This window comes from Sesamum indicum, linkage group LG12 (genome assembly GCF_026168435.1).
Source record: "Sesamum indicum cultivar Baizhima isolate 11 linkage group LG12, ASM2616843v1, whole genome shotgun sequence".
NCBI classification, from domain to species: domain Eukaryota; kingdom Viridiplantae; phylum Streptophyta; class Magnoliopsida; order Lamiales; family Pedaliaceae; genus Sesamum; species Sesamum indicum.
This window is the reverse complement of record NC_142668.1, coordinates 13,142,827-13,166,876: the sequence shown is the minus strand read 5'-3', so window position 1 is coordinate 13,166,876 and position 24,050 is coordinate 13,142,827. Positions and strand designations below refer to the sequence as shown.

The 24,050-nt window shown below is 36.4% G+C and overlaps 4 protein-coding genes and 1 long non-coding RNA gene across 6 annotated transcripts; 3 read left to right on the top strand and 2 right to left on the bottom strand.

Moving 5' to 3' along the window:
* The first annotated feature begins 568 nt into the window (after positions 1-568).
* LOC105174882 (WRKY transcription factor 6) lies at positions 569-3,666 on the top strand. Its single transcript, XM_011097113.3, has 6 exons — positions 569-1,017; positions 1,174-1,275; positions 1,374-1,547; positions 1,679-1,981; positions 2,385-2,498; positions 2,844-3,666. The coding sequence occupies exons 1-6, from the start codon at positions 811-813 to the stop codon at positions 3,378-3,380; spliced, it is 1,437 nt and encodes a 478-aa protein (XP_011095415.2). The 5' UTR covers positions 569-810; the 3' UTR covers positions 3,381-3,666.
* Positions 3,667-7,089: 3,423 nt separating this feature from the next.
* Positions 7,090-8,573, top strand: LOC105175152 (mitogen-activated protein kinase kinase kinase 18). Its single transcript, XM_011097499.3, has one exon. The coding sequence runs from the start codon at positions 7,233-7,235 to the stop codon at positions 8,556-8,558; it is 1,326 nt and encodes a 441-aa protein (XP_011095801.2). The 5' UTR covers positions 7,090-7,232; the 3' UTR covers positions 8,559-8,573.
* A 1,705-nt stretch (positions 8,574-10,278) lies between these two features.
* LOC105174881 (uncharacterized) lies at positions 10,279-12,878 on the bottom strand. 2 transcript variants are annotated; one of them, XR_016062992.1, is made up of 3 exons: positions 12,418-12,878; positions 11,776-11,995; positions 10,279-10,625 (listed from the first exon to the last, which is right to left on the bottom strand). XR_016062992.1 is itself a non-coding variant. In XM_011097112.3 (2 exons), the coding sequence occupies exons 1-2, from the start codon at positions 12,698-12,700 to the stop codon at positions 11,829-11,831; spliced, it is 450 nt and encodes a 149-aa protein (XP_011095414.1). In that variant the 5' UTR covers positions 12,701-12,878; the 3' UTR covers positions 11,645-11,828. The 2 variants fall into 2 exon arrangements, 1 of the variants encoding a protein (XP_011095414.1); XM_011097112.3 differs by lacking the exon at positions 10,279-10,625 and having other exon boundaries at positions 11,645-11,995.
* Positions 12,879-14,874: 1,996 nt separating this feature from the next.
* On the bottom strand, positions 14,875-20,144 carry LOC105175150 (uncharacterized). Its single transcript, XM_088875937.1, has 2 exons — positions 19,639-20,144; positions 14,875-15,370 (listed from the first exon to the last, which is right to left on the bottom strand). Exons 1-2 carry the CDS (start codon positions 20,081-20,083, stop codon positions 15,060-15,062), a joined length of 756 nt encoding a protein of 251 aa, XP_088732063.1. The 5' UTR covers positions 20,084-20,144; the 3' UTR covers positions 14,875-15,059.
* A 2,623-nt stretch (positions 20,145-22,767) lies between these two features.
* LOC105174880 (uncharacterized) lies at positions 22,768-23,621 on the top strand. Its single transcript, XR_016063313.1, has 2 exons — positions 22,768-23,148; positions 23,228-23,621. It is a non-coding gene; the product is annotated as an uncharacterized LOC105174880 (long non-coding RNA).
* Positions 23,622-24,050: the final 429 nt, after the last annotated feature.

Here is a 24,050-nt window from a genome sequence, read left to right as displayed (position 1 = left end):
CTTAGACACTACAAATTTTTGCTTATTTATATAGTTTTAGTTTGATTGGACGTGGGTTCAAAAACCACTAAAACAAGAATGCATCTTATGTCAAACCCTAAAAAAAAATAGAAATAAAAGTATATAAAATATATGTGTGAGTGTGTGTAGGTAGATGATGGGATGTAGTGTAGGTGTAGCTAAGGTGGTGGGAGCTTACAAGTAAAAAACAAAGCGGTCAAAGTGGTGGGGTGAGTCCCCATGTGGAGAATCCCTGGCCGTCAATTCCGTTGACTCTTCCTTCTCACGTGGAACTCGCCACCCCAATCGCATACCACTCAAATTCACTCCAACAAAACAATTCATTTTCAGATTGGATCCAATAATTAATATTAACCAATTACATAATAACATGTATATATATTTGTTCATGTAATTTTATTTTAGAATTAGTGAAGAAAATTTGATTGGGAAGAAGATTTCGTCAGAGTGATTGGGCGCACATTGACGCACCGTCTGACCTCACTCCGATCCTATAACTCTACCCCATTCATTCTTGGAATTTTCTTTCATTACAATTTCCTTTGAAATCCTTTTCCCATTTGGTCTCAACTCTTACCTCTTACTTTTGTTTTTATTTCCTCTGCCCTTTCTAATATTAAGACTCAAAGGACAACACACACACACACACATATCAAGACTCGTTTACACTCTCTATCGCTTCATATTCATACATTAGATCATTTTTTTTGCTCTCTTTGGTGGATCATTCATTGTAATTTGTATGAATGTATTATATAGCGTGCATGTGATAATAAGGATTCATTCCAGATGGAAAACGGGTTTAATCAGGAGATGATGATTCTCAACTCCTTTGATGATCATCAAGGTTTGTCAGATGTGGATCATGGGGAGAAAAGGGTTCTGAGTGAAATGGATTTCTTCGCCGCGGAGGAGAGGAATTATTCATCAACTACTGTTCAAATCAAGAAAGAAAGTGATGAACCAGCTGGGAAAGAACTTCTCCTTCATATAAGCGTATCTCTCTCTCTCTCTCTCTATATATATATTGTGGATGAATGTGTTTTGAATGCATCATACATGTTAACTTTCGCAGACAATTAATTATCAGTTTAATTTTTTTTTTCTAATTTCTCTTTTGTCCCCCCCCCCCCCCCCCCAAAAAAAATGTAGACTGGTTTAGATCTTTTGACAAGCAATCCAAATGTGATGAGTGAGAAGCGGAGTATGGATAGTAATAGATCAGCAGAGGGTACTACTACTTCAGATACAGAGGTAAGATCATTCAAATCCATTACAACCAATTACTACTGTTATTTATATATATATATATATATATACGGGATTTGTGATATATGTATATGTATTTGCAGTTCGTGGTTCTGAAGGCGGAGCTGGACCGGATGAACACAGAAAATGAACGGTTGAGAGCCATCCTAAATCAAATCAACGACAAGTATTATTCCTTGAAGATGCACATCATGTCACTTTCAAATCATCAGCAGAATCCTGGATCATCCGCTGAAATCAAATCAGACGATCGCAAGGTTGGCGCGCATCAGATTATTATGTCATGATCCAGACTCTTACATTAACAGTTCACGGAAAGAAGAACGAAAAAAGACACTATTTTTCAGTTAACTGATTGAATATCTATAGTAATATTTGCATTCTTCAGATGATAAATGAAGTGGTTGATGAAGAAAATCAAGGGTTCGAGATTAACCTGAAGCATCGCGGTCAACGCGAGGGTAAAGACATTGGCAAAACTCAGCAGCAGCTGGAGTGCTCAAGTTCACCACTGTGCACGGAGGAAATGTCAATGGCCAATCTTCGATTGCAGAAGAGCATTAACTCAGTTCAGATAAACAAAGTGCCTCATGATCAGCCTCATACTTCAAAGGATCTCGATCACCAGGCGGCTGAGGCCACCATGAAGAAAGCCCGTGTCTCAGTTCGTGCCCGCTCAGAGGCAACTATGGTAAGTGAAACGGGCATTCAATTTCGTATTTTTACTGCTGATTAATTAGGTACATCAATAATTTTAAATTATAGAGGACATATTCAAGAATAACAAACATATAAAATTATTATATATACATTATTTCACATCCGTGAAACTCCAAACTTCAACATTACCACTCCAACGTGTAGAAAATTCACATTCATGAAAGTTTATTTTCTCTTGGTAATAACCAGTACAGTTGACAATATAATTGTTTCTGAGTTCTGGGAGAATCTGATCAACAGCTGATACGTAACTTCAATTGGAAAAGGAGATTTATGTTTTGAAATTAATATTCTTGGTTTGCAGCTTGTCACTAATTATGTTCACAATTACATCTGGTCTACTTATCGATCGTCATATGTATGGTGTGGTGCAGATTTCAGATGGATGCCAATGGAGAAAATACGGGCAAAAATTGGCCAAGGGAAACCCATGCCCTCGTGCTTATTACCGTTGTACCATGGCTGTTGCTTGTCCCGTTCGCAAACAAGTATAGCTTTTTCCATCCTTAATTCTATATATCGCAACTCTTTTCTTGCATCACTATCATTAGTTCAATATGATGCAACCGTATTTCGTATTACAAATTTCTCGTATAATCAGGAGATCGTACGACTGCTTAAGTTGCCAATATATATAATTTTTCAGAAATTGATCGAATTTCATAATGCTCCCAAAATTTCATATGATTATGTAATCATGCTTTATAGTGGGGCTAATCTAGAGTTAGGGTTCATAATTTCAGGGATGGTTGGTATAATTTGTTACTAATTTTAGGAGGAGGTTTTCGCTTGTACTAACATTAACTCTTAGAGAATATGATTGTAAATGACAGGTGCAAAGGTGTGCAGAAGACCGGTCAGTTCTTATAACCACCTACGAAGGGCGACATAACCACCCGCTCCCGCCGGCAGCCATGGCGATGGCGTCTACCACATCTGCCGCCGCAACAATGCTACTCTCGGGACCGATGCCGAGTGCGGATGGATTACAGAACTCAAACGTGCTGGCAAGAAACGTGCAGCTGCCCTATTCACAAAACCTGGCCACAATATCTGCGTCAGCGCCATTTCCTACTGTGACGTTGGATCTTACAAATAACAACGCTAACATCCCCACAAATTCACTCCTCCATAGCCCACAAGCTCTCAGCCCGTTTTCGAGTCATCAACCACAACATTTAAGCCCAGGAGCCGGGATTCAGGTTCTTGATAGTTCCCAGGATATTGTGAATGCGGCGACCGCGGCCATTGCGGCGGACCCTAATTTCACTGCGGCTTTGGCTGCGGCCATAAGCTCAATTATAGGGAATTCTCAGCGAAATGAAGGGGTTGTAGATCATAACAACAGCGTGGGGGATGTTGGAAAATAAGTGATCATGCAGTGCTCTATTTGATTTTTGGCCAGCTGGACAGTTAGAGAAAGAAAAATGCATAGAGGAAGTTTTTTTGTCCCAATAACTGAAACCATGCGTGCACATGTGTAATTAGTTCATTTTGGTGATTTCGTGCATGTCATTTTACGTGTCATGATCTTTTTATGCTCATGTGTGCAGAAACAAGGCTTGTTTCTTGATTTCTCCTAAAATGTACTTACCCACGTAGATTTGGGCTTTTGAATGGTTTGGAGTGCACGGAAAGATCCCAATTTGTGGACCATATTTGTGTTTGGACGGCCCAACATACGTTCTTCTAAGTCCACATACTTGTGGTGGTGATGTCCAATTAATGAGACTGTCATAACTGGACAACTCATGGGCAAATTCCTAAGGAATCATAAAAGAAAAGAAAGTTAATAGATTGAAGCTGTGGGCTTACAACCTTTCCTCTTTCTCGAAAAATATATAAGTCATTAGGTGAGCTTGCCAATATTCTCATCCACAAACATTTATGTGCGCAGTGTAATTGGTTAGTTGATCGGAAACCTGACCACTAAATTAGTTGGTTTTGGTTAGGTAAGGAATGGATTAGAAGAAGAGCAAAGATGATATACAACAAATAAAGCTGATGAATTGGCATTGGGGAGAGGAATATGAATAGGAATGTGGAGCCTCACTTGTCCTTTTCTTCATGTGTGCAATCCTCTTCCTCACACACACATCAATCACATACGTACATGCATAAACCAAAAGCAAAGAAAGGTAGGGGAAGATTCCACCCCATGATGCCTAATCACCTCATCATCCTTCTTTGCTTTTCTCCTCCAATCATATCAACATTTTGGTTTCTTGAATCCTACACTTACATCTACATTCAACCTATCTCATTCTTTTTTTTCATTAAGATACAAGCTACTCTTACGAGATGAAAATGTACTTATTCACATTCATTAACATGTGGACATGTATAAAATTAGCGTGCTAAAGAATTCAAACTAATAAGATTTCACTCCATACGCATTCTGTCACTTGAAGTACTCCATCAATATATTAGTAAGATAAAACTTATTTTACCATTCTTTAAAGAATTCATGTGACTTGTTTAAAATAAATCAAGAATCCAAAATAACAAGATATAGCCCCAGATGCATTTTGTCACCTCAAATACTCCATCAACATGTCATTTTAGGTAAAAACTGTTTTTTATGATTCATTACAGATCCACCATTGTGATGCATAAAGGGATAGATGCCCCTTTAATTTGAGGGGTCTTTCTTCTTTTTATCCCCAAGGCCAGAAGGGATATAGATAGGTAGCATCAAAGTGATGTGTGGTGTGAGGAACGCAATGCACTTTTGTTTTGATGATTGGGTAGAGAGGGTTTGCTTGCTTCAGACTACACCTTGGAAAGATCACCGCCTACCATTACTTTAAGCACAAGAACCATGATTTAACTGTTAACCCCCCCAACCCCACCCCCACTCCTTCCCCTTTTCAGCTTAAAATAGTTGGGCGGTTCCAATTTTTTTAGCTTTTCAACTCCCCAAGATTCTCACTTTTTTCAATTTGGTTGTTGCAACCTCCACTCCACTCCCCTCCTCTACTCCTCCCATTTTTACTTTCTTCCTGCCCAATATTTTTAGATTAAATCAGAATCAATTATATTATAAATATGATATACTTATTATATGATTAATATACGATAAAAGAAATATCACCAGTTATATCTGTCATATACTTGAATTTCTTCTCGTGCCCCAAACTTTTATTGTTGCATTAAAAGCTCATCATTTAAGGGGATTGTTTGGGCGTAACTCTACAACTTTGGAATAACTTGTCAATCTCAATTCTCACCTCACCTGCTTTTATATTAATTAATTAAACCTTTTGACAACAACTTCTCAGTCGCTATTTAATAATCTTAATTGGGCCTAATTTCAATTTACCGAACATGAAACATGTGAGAGGATCGCGCTGTAACGTGGCTCCTTAACCAGCCTCATATAGCCACCCATCGAGGGTCCCCCCCTTTTTCTTTTTTTAATATTTCGTCTAGTATTTATTTATTGCAGCTTATAGTACATGGTCCAAATTACAAAAACGAATATTTTATACATTTTTGTCCAATTATAATGTTGAATAAAAAAATAAAATATTATTTACAAAAAATAATACGCAGGGTGCATGATCACATTTGCTACAAGAAAATAAGTTATTAATGATCATATACATAATTATATAGTGACAGTATTAAAATTATCACTTACATTAATCTCTCGTGCCTTTTGGTGAACTGTGCTTAGTTTGTTTCTTTCATATATATATATTTAAAAAAATAAATATATCTTTAGATGACATTTACATAAAATATAGAATTTTATTTTTCGTCTCATGGGATAAAAGGATTTGCACTATCGATCCTATGCTTAACGAGGTTAACATTTTTTATTACATAGGAATGAAAAGATTATAGATATAGTCCCACCCACTTATTGTGCGAGACCAAATCTACAATATGATTTAATGGTGTAGGACCGAAAAATGGTTAGAGTGATAAATATAGGAGAGTGAATCATAAAAGTTAAAGTTTCCTTATTAATTAGAGAAATGGAGGAGAGTAGCATCATAATAAGTAGGCAAGTAATTGGGCAGTATTGGTATTTGGTGTGAAGAGTAAATAGTAGCATTAAAATGGTGAACCTACTCCTACTATTACTACTGCCCCAAGTCCCAAATCCCCAACTTTCACCACACTCTCTCTGCCCTCTGCTTCAACATTTTACCTTCCACTTACCACCACCAATCCATACGCTTCTTTCCACTTATTCTCAATCTACTCAATAAATTAAATACGCCTTCAATTTGCCTATTAATTTTTTGCCCTCTCTCCCAATTTAGTTTTGGGTAAAAATACATTTTGTCCTTCAACTGTGCTCATTTTTTTAAGTTATTTTTAAAATTATGCACGTATATAAAATGTGCAACACTATTACTAGTTATTAATTAAGATCACATAAGTCTAAGTGAAAATGGCATCTTTTTTAGCTGTAAACGTACATAAGATGTGCTATAATTATAGAAGAAATATTAATTCAAATTAAATTTTTTCGAACTTAAATTATTTATATAATAAATATAATATATTTATTATGTGATTGATATATAATTTAAAATGAATTATACATATTTGGTGATGAATGAATTGATATGGATGAAAAATGAGTTGAATAAAAATGTTGTGACGTGGTAGATATTAATTAAGAGGACATAAGGTGAGGTGAAAAGGGCGTCGTCGGTCCTTGGTAGTTGTACCTAGCCAAATCCGAAACCTTGAAATTAGAATTGCTTGCCCGAACAGTAAAAGCCGCGCCGCAATGTGTTAAAAGCGCATCGATTGGCTGGCTGGCTTGGTTGTTGATTGCGTAGTTGCGATGATAGCGGCGTTCAGAGGCACGTGCTCACGTGCCTTCATGTGGACGCCTCTTTATTAATTATAGCTAAGCAAAGAAACGCGCCGCACACCGTCGGCCGATGCCTCTCTACCTCTCCCCTCCCGCCACGTGGAACCCCTCATCCTCAACTGAAAAAGGAAACCATAGCGTATACATTTTTAATTGTATAAATGGAAAGTGTGTTATCGTATGGCCGTCGCTCGCATACGGGACGGGAGGAATACCCGAAGAAGATTCTCTGCGTAAGGACGTCCAACCCCCCCAATCGAATAAATTAACTGTTTCTCCAAATACAGCTATCCACTCATCTTTCCCCCTATATATATAGTTCCACTTCCACCCTCCGAAGACTTCAAATCCAACAACACTTTGAACTTCGATCTTGATAATTTTGATGGAGTGGAGAAGGGGTCCTACCATCGGTCGGGGCTCCTCCGCCGTGGTCTCTCTCGCCACCACCGCCGCTGGCTGTGTCTTTGCTGTTAAGTCTGCGAGTTTTTCTTCTTCATGCTTGTTACAGAATGAGCAGTGTTTGATGTCTCAGCTTTCCTCTCCTTTTATAGTCAAGTGCTTTGGCTCTGATGTTTCTTGGGAGGATAATAAACGGGTTTACAATCTGTTCTTGGAGTATGTCGCCGGTGGCACGCTTTCTGATCTGATCAGGAGTCAGGGGGGTTGCCTGGATGAGAACGTGATACGGTTCTATACGCATCAAATGCTCCAGGGATTGAATTATCTTCACCTGAAGGGGGTTGTGCACTGTGACGTCAAAGGCCAGAACGTATTGATCGGCGATGATGGATTGAAGATCGCGGATTTTGGGTGCGCGAAATGGAGCGGTTCTGCTGTTCCCGCATTCGCCGGAACGCCGGCGTACATGGCCCCGGAAGTCGCACGCGGGGAGGAGCAAAGCTTTCCTGCTGATGTCTGGGCCTTGGGGTGTACAGTTATTGAAATGGCCACGGGATCTAATCCATGGCCGGAGATGAAGGACCCTGCGTCAGCTCTTTACAGAGTAGCTTATTCCGGCGACGTGCCGGAGTTCCCCATCTGGTTCTCCGACTGTGCTAAGGATTTTCTGAGTAAGTGTTTGATGAGAGACCCCAAAGAGCGGTGGACGGCCGCTGAACTCTTGCAGCACCCGTTTCTCAACTCTGTGGAGGTGAATTGTGGTGAAATTAGAGAGTTCACCAGGAAATCTCCGACTAGTGTAATGGATCAAGGCTTCTGGGATGCTCTTGAGGTCCCGGATTCTTCTCCAAACCCGACGGATATTGCTTCATCTTCGGATTCTCCGACAGGTAGGATCCGTGGTTTGGTCGGAGATGCTTTCTTGCCGAACTTGAATTTACCAGTCTGGAAAGAGGAGGAAGATTGGATGACCGTCAGGGCCAATGAAGATGAAGAATTTTCAAAAATTCATCACGACAGTGAAAACATGAACCAAGATTACGGTATATTTCCGAGTATCAACGAAGAAGAGATTCCAACTCCAGATGCCGTTGAAGGCTCATTCTTTAATTCTTTTCCTGATGAAATTAGTAGTGTTGATGTTAGTAATTTTCCAGTTTGGAGTAGTGATAGTGGTAACTATGATTCTGTATCAAGAATTGTTGTTCTTAAGAAAACAGTAATGGAATTTTTTACTCATCCACATCAATTTTTCCTACAATCCTTCAAAGTACGGGTGATTTACAAATTTACATTAGATTGTGTGTGAAAATGTGATTTAACCTTCAAAGGTTTACTCTGAGTTTCATAATCACAGTGTAAACGGAAAGCAATTAGAAAAGGTAAAAAGAAATATTAAAAAGTATGCAAAGACTTCTTATATTATACAATAGGTAACCTTTGAAAATAAATTTACATTACTTCTATTTCTTAAAGCCGTGTTGAATAAAAAATCATGAAACTCGGACAGATACTTAGTTTTATTACAAGTAGACAATTATTATTATTGAAGTAGTTCAATATTCATGTATTGATTGGATTCGAACTTATGATTTTTTAATTATGAAAATTTTGATTCATCAACAATAAAGAACTTAGACAAACATATATTTTTGAACTGATTATAACTAAAATTTGTTCGAGAAATATTACTTATTCAATTTACAAGTATTGAGGTCTTTGGACGGGGAACTTGGTCACAATGGGCGGTGGTGAAGGGATTAGAGTTGACAGTATGTGGGCAAGTGTGAAGAATGATGCAATTCTACGACACGTTGATGGAGTCAGGTGAAAAATTACAAAGTCCACCGCCCACTTGCCAAGTGTTCAGACCTAAAGTGTGAACATGGAAGACTTGAAGAATCATAAGATTAAGTGTGAAAATTCTTGTATTGGTGGGTCGGGAAGTCAACCATTCTTTTATTAAGAAACTAAGTGAGTCAACTAAGAAATAAAACCGCCACAAGAGAGCCCACCTTTGATTATTTGAATGGCGATGTGGGTTATTCGTTGGGTTCTAGAAAAGTTGGGTTGGCCAATAGTTTGCTCAAAGGGCACGAAAAGATCAAGCAACGCAAATGCACTTCAACTACTAAAATTCTATCATTGTGGTTTGATGTATGTGTAAGGTGGAGACTTATCCATAAAACAAGAAATACAAACGCATGTGTAAGGTGGAGATGGTATGACCCAAGCACCCACCACCTTTTCCTTTTGGCTATTATTTTTTAGAATTTGTAGCTTAATATTTTAACTTTTTCGGAAAAAAAAAAAAAGAAAATCATGCTCTGTTTACTATATACAATTACATCATATCACAAGTGAATTAAACATATGTGATGAATCATATGATCAATGATACTTAATCATAAAATTCGTTGTGCATATCCAAATCTAATTTAAATTAAAACATTTTATATTTTGAATGCTCGCAACAACCAGAATGATCCAAATCATATAAATAGGAGAAATGTAGTACATAAATTGGTGGATAACAAAAGTAGAGATAGACCCTCCTTTTTATTTTACGGACAAGAGAGTTTAGGCTATCCTAATCCAAAAACAAAGCCAGCGAAGCTTATTCTTTCTTGTCGAGGTAGAGTGTAGGTAGTCTAAGCCAAAGCCAAAGTGCTTCAACTAAAACAAGAATTACGATGCTTATCCTTGGGCACTGGTTGAGGGTCGGTGTGCCATTGTTCTCTCATGCGGATGCGCCCACTACTTTTATATTTAGTGTAAACATTGTAGTGGATTGGAGTGGAGTGGAGCCTGAATTTCAACGTTTTTTATTTAGAACATATGTCCTGCTGCGAATCCTATGTGAAAGTCTAAATCACATTGGAAGGAATTCATATCCTGTGACTTCATCCATGACTTCGCCTCACGTCATATGTTGACCCATATACCACCATACTTGGTGCGCGGATGTACCAATCATAAGTGTAATCATATGCTGTGTATAAAAGTAGGAGAGTACGGCACCATGCATTCGAATTAAACACAAGTTTTTTCCAGTCACAGGACCCAGTTACATTACATTATCAGTGTGTTTTTATAGAAAGAATGACGCTTTGAAGAACACATCGACCTTTCTGTAGCTCCTTACTTGCAACTATCGCAAGTACGATTTGTGTTCGCTTATACAAGGTATGAAAGTGGACCTACACACTTTATAACTTTTCAACCATCTTAAATTAGTTGGCCGAACTTAGGTGGTGAGGGGTTTCGCTTGTAACCCAATGACCTCTACCCGTAATTTTAGTTGCGTAGTTACAGAAAATCCACTCGATTCAAGCATAACCGTTGGTCGAGTTACCTCCAATTTACCTGGATGTACCTGATCAGATTTAAAAAAATTTGTTGAATCAGAGGCTAATTTTTTCAGAGCCCAGGAAAGAATACACTGCAACCTGAATATGAATATCCCAGAACAGTTGAACAGTGATATTCAGGCTCCAAGCAGAAACACAAAAGTGAATTGTGCAATTCTCTAGGTAATTGAGGCACTGAATCCTTCTAGTGCACAGTTATTAACATTCGACATTTGAATTCAAAATTTTTTAACTTATGTTTCTCAAAACTTGCTATGTCAATCAATTGATCCATATAGTAAGTATCCTAATCTGCTACAAGTTAAATGAACTATCAACTCCTCATAGTTATTCCTATGCTATTCTAATTACAAAAGTGAGAAAAACACATTGCTTGAACTGTATATTGTGCAGCATCTGCTATAAGTCAAGCTCCTGACAACTATTTCGGTTGAATCTTATCAAGCGAAAAGGAAGGACAGGAATCCATCCAGGAGGTATAGAAAGGAAAAGGGAAGAGTACCAACTCGAAACCAGAAAGACAACTTGAGACAATGATTTGATCTCTACATCTATTCTAGAAAGAGGGGGGAATAATCTTATGCTATCCACTTCGGTAGTATTCCATATAGGTGCACATCTTTAGATAAAACATGAAGATGTAATAAAGTGAAATATCGACATCTTTATATGTGCTCTAATGGTTTAACTAAAATCGGCTGCTACCACATTGATAGCATCCATTTCCTAACATAATGTCTAAATTTACTCTTGAATTCCGATCAGATGTTAGCTATCTGCACTCCCCAGGGCAGCGCCCCAAAATTCCATTTCTTCATCTCACTCCATCATTCATTTTCATGCTATTCTAGTTCTCACTACTTATCCCCAATACCAAGTCTTGGTGAAATAAGAGGGTAATGTAGATCCCATTTCATGGCGTCTTAGGGGAAAAAGGATGGATAATTAAAAAACTCATGCCAGCATCAATCCTACTTGATGACCAGCAAACTAGGACCATGAAAGCAACCAAAGGATCCATGCATAAACATAAACATTAGCAAATCTTCATTGATGTAAAAGTTAAAACAAAACAAGAATCTTATCAAATTACCCTGCATTAGTTGTATAGCACCAAATATTCCTAATCACTAGAATAAATGCGGGCTTATTAACCTCAGTCATGCCTTTTCCAAGCTTAACGTTAGCTTCAAGTTCCGCTATCATTTTTAGTCATCTTCCTCCACAGCTTTACTCTTGCCCTTCTCCTTGCTCCTCACTTCCTCCGACTTCTGATCCATCCTCTTCACAGCCTCCAAATGCTTCCTCAGCATGCGAACCTCTTTAATGTAGTAATGGATTCTGTCGATCATCAACCACAGGAATAGAGCAAAACCTGCATTCATCAATTGCAATTTTCCTTCCAATTGTGAGGATCTTAGTAGCTAGAAGCATGGCTATGTACTGTACAATAATAAGAGCTCATCACGTGATATAACATTATGACATTGTGTTAATGGGGCCGTTTCACAAATAGGACAAAATCACTATATGAATCGGGAATCAAATAATTTAACAATCACGTGGATTCTAATTCACCAAATCAATATTATTTATACTATTACATGAAATCTAATAAGAAATTATATCAACACCACCCTACACAAATAATTTCATTTTCATTTTAATTTATGTAAAACAACAGAACTAATGAACACGCTTTAGAAATAATTTTTAAGCAAAATCAGTGATGGTATATCACAATTTCTTGCACAAGAAGAAGAGATTGACCAAATTAAGGATCAAAGGAAAGTTTACCCAACAGTGATGCTTCGAGAAGCTGATTGGCCAAGAGCACCTGGTCCGTAGGATTAACGGAGGCACTTTCCATAGATCGCTTCTGAATGCTCGTAATGTTAAACAAAATGGATACCATGATCACAAACAAGGTCCCTGCGGCGGTGGACGACACTATCGGGCCCCTACCCTGCTTCAATCTGTCCAGTAAAAGCAGAAGCGGCTTTCTCAGCGGCGTCCGAAAAAGAAGAAGCAAAATCACAAACACTTCCCCGAAAACCAGAGCATATAGAGGCTGAATCATCTTTCAAAAACAAAAATATTCACGAATTTTCCTTCAACTCTGATGAAATTCACGGAATAATAGAGATAAATTGATCGGGAAAAGGATGAGACGATGCGATGCAGTGAATATATTGAGTGAGGAGGAGCGACGTGTGATTAACTGGAGGAAGAAACGAATCAAAGGGGAGGAGACGTGGCCCAAACCGAATAAAACCACTGATATTTTTATCAATATCATATTCACACCGACAGGGCTTGTTGGGCCGAGCAGATTTTTGGGCCATTTCGTTAACGATCTCTTGTAGGCCTAAGATGTCAGACCCTAACGACCCAGAGAGGCAGGGTACATTAATTTTTTTTTTCTCTATGCGATTTGAACCTTTAAACTTCTTAAATTATTATAATTTTGATTCAATTATTAAAATCGGATTAAAGTTAACGGATCTGGGAACACGACTGTTGGAGGGTAGGCCATGTTGGGCAACAACAAAATAAAAATGGATTAGAGAAAGTAATAAAAATAAAAAAATAAAATGGTAATTTAATATTAGAAAAAGTAATTAAAAAATAAAATTTTAAAATTTAAAGAAATGGAAACAAAAAATCAGATAAAGTAATAAAAATATAAATAAAATATTAGATAAAGTAATAAAAATAAAAGATATGGAAATAAAACATCGGAGAAAGTAGTAAAAATGAAAATAAAAGATTATAAAAAAATAGATAGAGACAAAGTAAATTAATAAAAATAAAAATAAAATACTAGAGAAATTACATAGTCTTTATTACTTTCTCTAATCCAGTTTTATTGTTTTGTTGTGCAACACAATCGTGTTCCCAACTTCATTAATTGTAATTTTAATAATTAGATCAAAATTATAACAATTTAAATATATATATATATATATATATATATATTTATATGAACTCAGATTGCGCCTTAAAATATTCAGGGACCAAATTAATTTCAGCCCTAAGTATAGGGACTACAATTTGCGTAATTGGTTTCAACTAGGGATGGCAAATGGACGGGTTGGGTCGAATCCAAATAGGTTGGATTCAATATGGGTTGAGTTAAAAATGTGTTTGAATTAACGGATCGTAAATGGTTTGAATTGAGTCGATGATACCCATATTTTTATATTTAATATTTATAAATTTTAAAATTTAGATAATAATAATAAGTTGACAATATTTTTAATACAACTTATAATATAATATAATACAATTAAATTTATATGAAGAAAAGTAATCAGGTTACATCAAGGATTCATTTGTTAAATTTTAAAATGAAAAGCTTGTAAAGTATTAAAAATTACCGTATTTTTTTGAAACAGCTCATAAGATGAATAGTTGTGCAATCAATTTCTCCATAATTCTTTCTAAATTTAAATTGTAAAATTTTCAATCGCAATAATAATAGTACATGTTAGTTCATTATAAATTATTATTAGATATTGATATTCGATATGTTAATTAAAATTTATTAGAATTTTTTTTAAAATGGTTACATGTAAATTGCAAGCTTTGACTATCTTATAAAATTCTTCACTTTCCTTTAATTTATTTCTCATTAATTTAAAATAATAATTTACTAAATAAATTTTAAAATTTCTGTTTCTTATAAAAATGTGAAAGTAGTTAGTAATATATAGTATAATTAAATCAATTATAATGAACTTAAAATTCATCGTCAACCCGTATACATCACTATTCCATTTAAAATTCATGACCAACCTATATAGAACGCATCATCAACCCACTTAAAATCCATCAACGATCCATATAGGACCCATAAAGAACTCATGACTGTAATATATACTAATATTTTTTATCAGTTCTATTATACTATTAAAATTACTTTTGGTAAATTAATAGAAAATTAAACATGAAAAATTCATTTAGGACCCATAATTTATTTAAATAAAACTATATTGAACCTATATGAAAAATAACCTAACTCAAAATTAGATGAATTTGGTGGAAACCATATACTGCCACCCTTAGTTTCAACTCTAAAAGGGAGTAGATATTCGGCCCAATCCACCCTTAACAAACCATGTACACGGTGCTTAAGAGTATAGATATATATATTTTTGTTATGTTTTTAATATCTCCTTATTAATTTTTAACATGTGCCACATAACTAAGCATATGTGGAAATTGAGATTGAAAAGACAGTGGACAGGACGCTTGATAAGACATGCACATAGTTATAGAGCGCGACACTTGATAATACATTCTCAAGACACACGAACATTCTTCTACACAGACAGTACTACTGTACCACTTTCATACATAATATTGCCGCCTGCTCCTTATTAAACCCAAATAGCTTTAGACTGGGAAGTGGGGACTTGATTTTTGCACAGCCTACGTCAAGGGGATCCTCCAACGACCTCACCACCCAAACCGCCACGTGAGCTACCATTACCATCACCATCACCATCACCATCACCATCACCGCCAACTCCAATCCCTCCACCAGCTCGAAAACCACCGCCTGGTCCACCACCCATACCGCCACGTGAGCTATCATCACCATCACCGCCAACTCCAATCCCTCCACCAGCTCGAATACCACCGCCTGGTCCACCACCAAATCCCACGCTTCCACCCACTCCACCTCCGAATCCCCCACCTATGCCCAATCCACGCCCAGCCCCCACGTCGATTCCACCCCCTACTCCTGCGCCGACGCTTGCGCCCATTCCTGGCCTTCTCCCGCGAGTTTCGTCGGATGCACCCCCATCTCCATTGTCATCCTCTGACGGCCCGTCTTCAGCAGGAAGATCCGCTGGTTTCTTCTCAAAGACACCGCCGTTGCTTGACAATGTTCTGGCATGAACAGCACAAAGGGCACATAAAAACAGAAAAACGAGAAGCTTATTAGGAGACATCTTCATCGTCACACTTCACTTATCCTTACACAGACTAACAATGCGAAGATCTAAGGGGGGATTTATATAGATGATATAAGGCTTCAGAAATCCCTGCATGTGGGAAATGGCCAATGGGGCAACATCTTCCCAACCGTAAACATAAAGAGGGAACTTATTCTCTCGATCCGCCAACATATTTGAAACATGGATTCAAGAAAACTGGGAGCTGTTTCTTGGCTTTAGCTATTAAATCACCTGATTTTGGCAGTCATAATTTCGCAACGAGCTCCAACCACGAGTTTTCGCAGTTCCAACATTTACACACTTAATCATTACTGTGTATTAAGAGTACAGACATTCAGTTCACTGTCGGAAGTGGGTTGGTTTTTAAGACTGGGAATCCACGACCACCTGAAGAATCGTTTCTACAATGGAAAGGGTACAAAGATTTCAAGTTGTTACGAGTGGTATTGTGTATACTCAAAAGTGGAGAAAACTGTACTTTTTGCCCTATGCAGGAAATGTTGCAATTTTTATTCCATAATTTATGAGTTTAATACATATGATCTAATAAGATAAAAAAGTAATAGTATTTCTACTAAAAACTTGTAGCATCGTAGCATCTTTTAGTCTACTAGACTAAATGTGGATCAAAGATATTAAATTCATAAATTATTGGACCAAAAATACAATACACTCATCTATAAATCGAAAAGTGCATTTTCCTGCTCAAAACTGGGGGTCCGCCGAGACTCGCGCTTCTCTGGATATTTAGTAAAAGCGTGTTTCTTATAGAGTCTATTGGTTAAAACTTATTAAAATGGTTTGCTGTGCAAGCCCATGGGCCGCTATCCAACAACTTGAATGGGTGATAGGCCCAATCATTAATAAGAAAAACAATATTATTTGTACAGTATCGTATATGACGTACAATGCACATACTATTCAAGAGAAGTATGTACATGCATGGTTCTTTTTATTTGATGATTTCCTTTCTTTTATTTCACTCATTAAATAAGTTTGTAATTTATGATTAGAATCTGGGCAGCCGATCTCCACAAATTTAATTAGTACATAATTTTTTTTTTCTTTTGGTTCATTTATTCTATGTCGAACAAAATTCATGATTAATTAACTATATAGTGGACATTCATCACTATTCGAAATAAAAAATAGTCCTAAATTTCTTACATTAATTTACTTATCCATATGTATTTAAGTACTTTTTATTTTTCCCCTCTAATTTTGGAGATTATCATGATTTAACATGGAACGGAGGTGGGACTAGGTCACCAAAGAAAGTGATTGGTATCTAGTAAAATATGTTGGAAAATATCGTAAACACCCTTTATTAAGGGTATTACAGACTTTTCACTGTGGATCTGCGCCTCTTCTGTCGGATGGGTCGAAAAGGACCTGACCCGGATCCAACTCTGCCTTTGAAAATCCGGGCAACAGTAGCGGTCCGATCACGGACACTAGCCAGCAGGATAAGGTCACGTGGCCCAGTCAACAGTATCCAACTGTACTCTATAAATAAACCCATATGCCATATTTAGAGGTAACAGTTCCACATTCCTTTAGATTGAACTTTGTGATCGCATACTTTTACCTCAATCTACCTAACTTGAGCGTCGGAGGGTTGTTGTTGAGGACGTGCTCGACGAGCTCATTGTTCTTGTTTTATTCTCAGGGACCCAATACTTGATCTTGGAAAAGTTAGCAATCTGTGGTGAGATCGTTTATCTAGATCGCTGAATTCGTACAAAATCAGAAAAAACCCTAGGGATGAGTATGAGCGAGCAAGATTCGTTGCGGTGGTGGTGCAGACTGTGGCACGCAACCGAGATCAAGAACAAAATAAAAAGAAGAAATTACTCTAAATGAAATCGTGTTTGACTGACTGGTGATGATGATGAGAGGTGAGAAATGATTAGTTATTAGAATGCTTTAAATGGCGCTATCTTCTTCTCATCCATAAACCGTGTTTGACATATTAGTTAATGAATGCAAATTGCAATGCAACCACCTGTACCTGTACCTCTATCTTCTGCTTTCTCAACACATGACAAGACTGCAGTCTGCATGCATGGAAGACTTTTCATCACATGATCATCAGCCAACTGCCTAGTTTCAACTATTAGAGAATGGCCCACCTGTTAAATGAATTTATCCCACATGCCGTCACTAATAAAATAATATTATGTATTTTATTTAGAAAAAAAATTGTACATAAAGCGTGCGATAAATAGTGGTTTGAGTAGTCCTTTACACACTTTCAAGTCTTAATACTTCATCAGCATCTAAACACTACTCAAACGCGTGTTACGATAAAAGATAAATAAATAAATCAAGATTTTATTAATGTGGCCCAACTAGATTAATTATATATATAACTATAGTATTTCGTATAGGTCTTTGTTAATTATGTTGAGATGAGAAAAATATATTGAATACTTAATTAGGACCATTTTGTACTATTATTAATTTATTTAACCGTCTGCATTTATTATTCAAAATTTTCCTTCACTTCGTTTTCTCTAAGGATTTCCTGTGAACTTTAGGAGAATTGGAGAAGTAATAATTGTTGATAATTATCAACTGTGGAGTTTCTATTAGGGATTGAATTCCAGATATTGTATTTTATATTTTACTTAATATATACATGTCATGATTGTAAATATTATGTTATTTGTTTTAATTTTAGAAAATTTTTGTGCGTATAATATGTGATGCCCTAAAACTATACTCAACCAAACAAGAGATTTTAAATAAAACCCAATTAGATATTTCTGAAAACATGAGGCCTAAAAAAAAGGGGCCCTCAGCCCAAGTATCTATTAGAGACTTCTGACAGAGGTGGGCTCCGATAAAGGGTCGCCAGCCCATGAGGAGAGTGCCCTTGAACCTGGCAAGCTACCAGATTGGCCACACACACAAATGGCGGAAAACCATTTGTCCACAAACGAAAAGGATGGCCACGTAACTCGTGACGAGGCATAAGGATGTAAGCAGATCACCACACGTACCTCAACAACCCTCTAAAAAATTCAGGACTTATTCCTATTATAAGAGTTATCTGTATAAGGATTCCTCAATGAACCTAACTTTTCAAGATCCTTGTTAACCGCTTCCAAATTTGAGAGTGCCTATCTGCAGCAACCACTGACCCAAGTCCCAAGAGGTCATCCTTCTTCACTCTGTGGATGATTATGGCCATAAAAACAAGTCTTTTTCCCCCTGGTTAAGTGTAACGCAATTTTTGCACTAGCATCCGCACAAAAACACTATGCTCTCAAACGTTCTCTTATCATTTTATCATTCATCATAGCCCTCTTTCAATTAATTTCATTTTTTCACGATTGCTTACTGATTTGCGGATTAGAATGGTAACATACTTTCTACATGTCTCATTTCCAAGGCTTGTAGGAGACTTTGCTCAAAGAACTTAAATTTAAAACCTATAAAATGAACAACTTTTCACTCAAACCAATAGGTATATATTAAATAAAATATAAAATTATATACGTTTTTTTCCTATCATATTCGCGTAAATGGTACTTGGACTTTACAGCTCGCATAGTGATAATCTATAGATTAAACTTATTAAGTTATTCTTTTTAATGGTTAAACTTTAATATAAGATGGTCATCGTATCAAAACCAAAGCAAATAGAGTCGTACCTCTGAATCTTATTGCCATCTATCTACTAAAAAAAACAAGAGTTGTGCATGTAAATCTTGACAAAAATGAGTACTGCTTGCATGTGAGGAATGTGTTACGGAGAAAATACAAGCACGGTAAGAAATTGGAAAAGTCAGGCTAGATTAATGTATACCAAATTAAACTTTCGTGATTAAGAATTTTGTGGAAATATGTTTCACTGCAACCATTTCAGTACCCATACTTAAAACAAAAGACGACATACTGCAAACATTTGTTGTTACTTGTTACAAAAGATAGAGCTCCTGGTCTAGAGCCTGCCTTATTCACTTCACCTTTAATCAAATTCCATGCATAATAGTCCACAGACCAACATATATATATTTGTCTCAGGATCAGGGCAACCCCCCACCACCTCCTGCTCCTCCACCAAATCCACCTCCAAAGCCGCCACCAGCACCAGCACCACCTCCGCCACCGCCTCCAAACCCTCCACCACCTCCTCCTCCAAGTCCTCCACCACTCCCTGCTCCTCCTCCAAATCCCGCTCCTCCACCAAAACCAGAGCCGCCCCCTACTCCTCCACCAGCACCTCCACCCCCTCCTCCTCCAAATCCTCCTCCACCTCCAAGTCCCCCACCCGCACCTCCACCGAAGCCAGCACCCCCGCCAGAACCTCCACCCAAGCCCCCTCCGCCTCCACCACCAAATCCTCCACCTCCGCCTCCTCCCGCCCCAATGCCACCAAGTCCAGGGCGGTGAAAGAGGTTCTTTTCTTCGTCAAAAGAACCCTTCCTTGCACCACAAGTGCAAAAAAGAGCGCCAAGAAGCAGGAGAAGGAAAATCTTACAAGTCATCTTGATGAGTACTTGAAGAGCAGTAGCTAATTATTGATGATGGATGAATGGTGGGAGTGACAATGAGGGAGTATATATAGGGCCAAAGAAGGGCAATGCCAATATTTTCAAAGAGATGGTTGAGAAGATTTAAATTAAATACGGTCACCACTTAGTTTTCTCTCTTGGGATAAATAATTAATGCACCCAGCTGTATATGTATATATATAGTTCTTGATCAAGAAAAATTGTTGGTCCAATTAAATATGGTCGAATCAAATTAATTACAAAATAGGCCACATTTGCTTTGTGATTGGTTATATTCATAAAATATACATCAATTACACGACAAACATATTATATTTATCATACAATTGATCCCAATTCAACTATATCGAATTTGAATTAAAATTTCTATCAAATGCAAACCTCCACTCTCCTTTCGAGTTCAATTACCCCACACAATGTCACATAGTTGATTGCTATTTTCATTCTATCCAAAGACTTTTTCAACCCTCACAATTTGCAGTTGACCTTTTGATCTGGAAAAGCATGAATTCTTTCATGCAAACTAAATTCGGATACAGCTAACTCCTGTGATGCCCGATTTCTGCCCCTCACTTTAGTATTTACTTTTTCTCTCTCTCTCTCTATATATATATATATATGCATACGCACTACTACTTTATTTTCCTCTCATTTAATTAAATACACTTATTACGTGATTGGTATACTCTTAAAAAAAAAAAAAAACCTAGTCACGTGGTGATTGTATCACATTTATTATGTGATTGGTTCAATTCAATCATATTTTATTTGGTAAGAATATTTTATTTTCTTTGGTGCATTGTATTGTATTTATTAGCTTGTTTTGGTATTTTTGTTCTATATGAACCAATTATTTTTTGTTAACTTTGTTGAGGTATTCATTTGCTCGTTTTGGTATTTCGTTCTATTTTTACTATATATTTGAATTTTGATTCATTCATATACACATCACATTTATGTATATTTTCGCTAATTTATAGTCTATTTATATAAATTACGCATATTTTTTTGTGATGTATGTATAATTAATGTTCAAAAAGCAGGAGTAAGTTGTATAAATAATATTGATGTTTCTCATAAGTGTGTAATTTTGTAAAAGATTGGGATGATGTGTATAAATAAATCATAAATTAAGAAATATAGATGTAATTATTCCTTATATTACTTATATCAGAAATATCAAATTTACGTATGAAAATAACTTATATACCTATTGATCCAACAGGTTGATGTTCGATGATCAAATGATCCAAATCTTTATAGGGCTAATAATCTGAAAATAGAGAAATCGATGATGGGTTGAAGGTGTCCTTGCAATGATCCTCCAACAAAAGCTAAGTTATAGTATTAGATAGAGGTAGGAATCTAAGAAATTGGGGTAAATATTTTTTTAGTTCCATAAAATAAGGGTAGAATTTCTTTTAGTACCGTAATTATGACAGGTGAAACTTTTAATCCTATAAAACTCAAAATCAGGGCGATTTTATTTCCGAAAAAAAGTGATTTTTAGAACTTCTCAGTCCCAAAATCAGAATGCCTTTTTAGTTTTTTTAGTTTTAAAACTACAATGCACATGACTTTTTTGAACTAAAAATTTATGATTATGAGTTTTATGGGACTAAAAGCGACACATGTCATAGTTATGTTACCAAAATAAATTCTACCTTTATTTTATGAGAATCAAAAAGCATTTTGCCCCTAAGAAATTAGGATATGTTGATAGTTTGATTTTTGGAGAAATTATCTATAGGAAGGTATTCTTAGTGTTGTTCCCATATGCTAACACCTCCTATAATATTCACAATTTAAGTTCGAATTTGATCAATCTCGAGAAATTTAAAACTCATAAAAAAACACATACCCTAATTTATTTTGATATTTTCCTTACACTTGAAAATATTTGATCAATTGATTTCTCCCATATAACTTACATACATGCACGTAATATACAGAATTTAAACCATAAACTAAAAGACAACATTCGAAACGTGTTAGTTGAACCATTAATTCATGGAGGAATTGCTATAACATGAACCTAAACGCGCCTTGCTATAAATAGACATATCCACATATATTTGATTATGATTTATATATATGACCAGTGAAGTAGCCAGTGTCGGCGAAATTGATCGGATAATTAGATCCTAGATGATTGCTAAAATAGGACAAGACACATTCAAAGCTTTTATTGTCAAAGAGGAGAGTTTATGTCGATCCCGTAGAATTCATTGGGCCATGTACATGCAATTTTTCCGATAAATTGATTGGAAAAATTTAAAATTACAAAATAAATTGTAAAAATCTATTCGTGCAAAAACAAATATTTTCATCCCCTAATATTTAGTAAATATATATGCTCTATCCGAGTATGAGCAAACCCGCCTTCAATTTTTCCTAATTGTTATTGTTGTGAATAATAAGGGTGCTAGGCGAGTGAAACTGTCTCGATTTTAAGTTCGACTTGAACTTGAGTTTCTTGATTTCCATTCTAGCACACTCTTTTTTCTCTTTGTGTTTTCTTATTTACCATTATTTTTATATGTTTAACTACTTATTTAATATTATATTAAATTTATATTCAAAATTCATGGTATATTGGAATTATTGGTCAACATTTGGCCGGTGACAGAAAAATTCACTCATGATGGGACCAAGTGTCTGGAAAATCTAACGACGGAGGACAGAAATCTCAACTCTCGCTTGCATCGGCAGCGTAGGATTAGGTGGTTACACTTACACCACGGCTCTCACCCAAAAACATATCATCATCATATCAATACATTATCCACAGACTACCCAACTAAGAAACTGAATCGCGAAATGAAGTGCATCAATTCTCAGTCTCAGCTCTCTCCACTACCCTCCCATCACAAATACAAACACCAATTCTGGGAAAGTAAACCTTCTTCAATGCGATTGAATCCAAATGGCTTCTCCTTCGTGTCTCTCAGAACCAGATCTCTGCCGCCGTCTCCCATATTTCTCGCCGCTACTTCTCCAGCTGCCGCCGGAAACCTATCGGTGCTGCTCCAGACGAGGTTTGTCTTCGTCTGATGATCAGTTACAAGTGATTATCAAATGATTTATACGATTCTGATATACACTTGTTGATGGCAGTGCTGTGTGTTTATTCGCATACTTTGTAGCCAATTTTGTTGTGCCGGAACTTATTCTCAAGGATCTCCGATCCAAAGAGGCAAATAAGGATGGGGAAAATCCGGCTGAAGATGAAAGATGAAAGTAAAAGCAATGAGGCCGAGAAGTGGAGGCTCATGCAACGAGATGAGTTTTTGAATTTGAATAGCGAAATGTTCCTTAGTTTTTGATGAGTGTATAATGAGCTACGACAATCCATCCTCTTCTTGGTTTTATTGATTTTGGTTGGTTGCAATAAGACCACCCGACTCAGAATTAATTCATTCAATGCCAATACTTTATTAGCAATTAGCAGCCGTTAATTGTATCTTTTGTTTCAATAAATATATACATATTATGTGTATAGAAAATCCAACCCCTTAATCGATGGGTGAAGAGCGCCCTTTCCATAGACGGATGAAAAATGACATGAATTCCTCAGGAATTTGGAGGGGGAATCGACTCTGGTCCGAGTTAGAATTTTTCTAAAAGGGATTGACGTGATTTTCATGCATGCTAATATAGTATAATTACTATATTTAAAAACTTAACGGAATGTTAATATTTTATTCTAAAAATATAAAATGTAATTGATTCGAATCCGACCTTAAAACTTTATCATTTATATTAGAGAAGGGAAGAAGTACAGAGGAAAATTTTTAATTATATAAAAGTAGAGATATGATCAGCAATTGCACTAATTTGATAGGTAATTATAATGTAATATTGTCTCATCAGTTCTAACTCATAAATTTAACCCTTTCTATTGATTAAAATGAAAATTAGTAATATCGTTATAAAATTT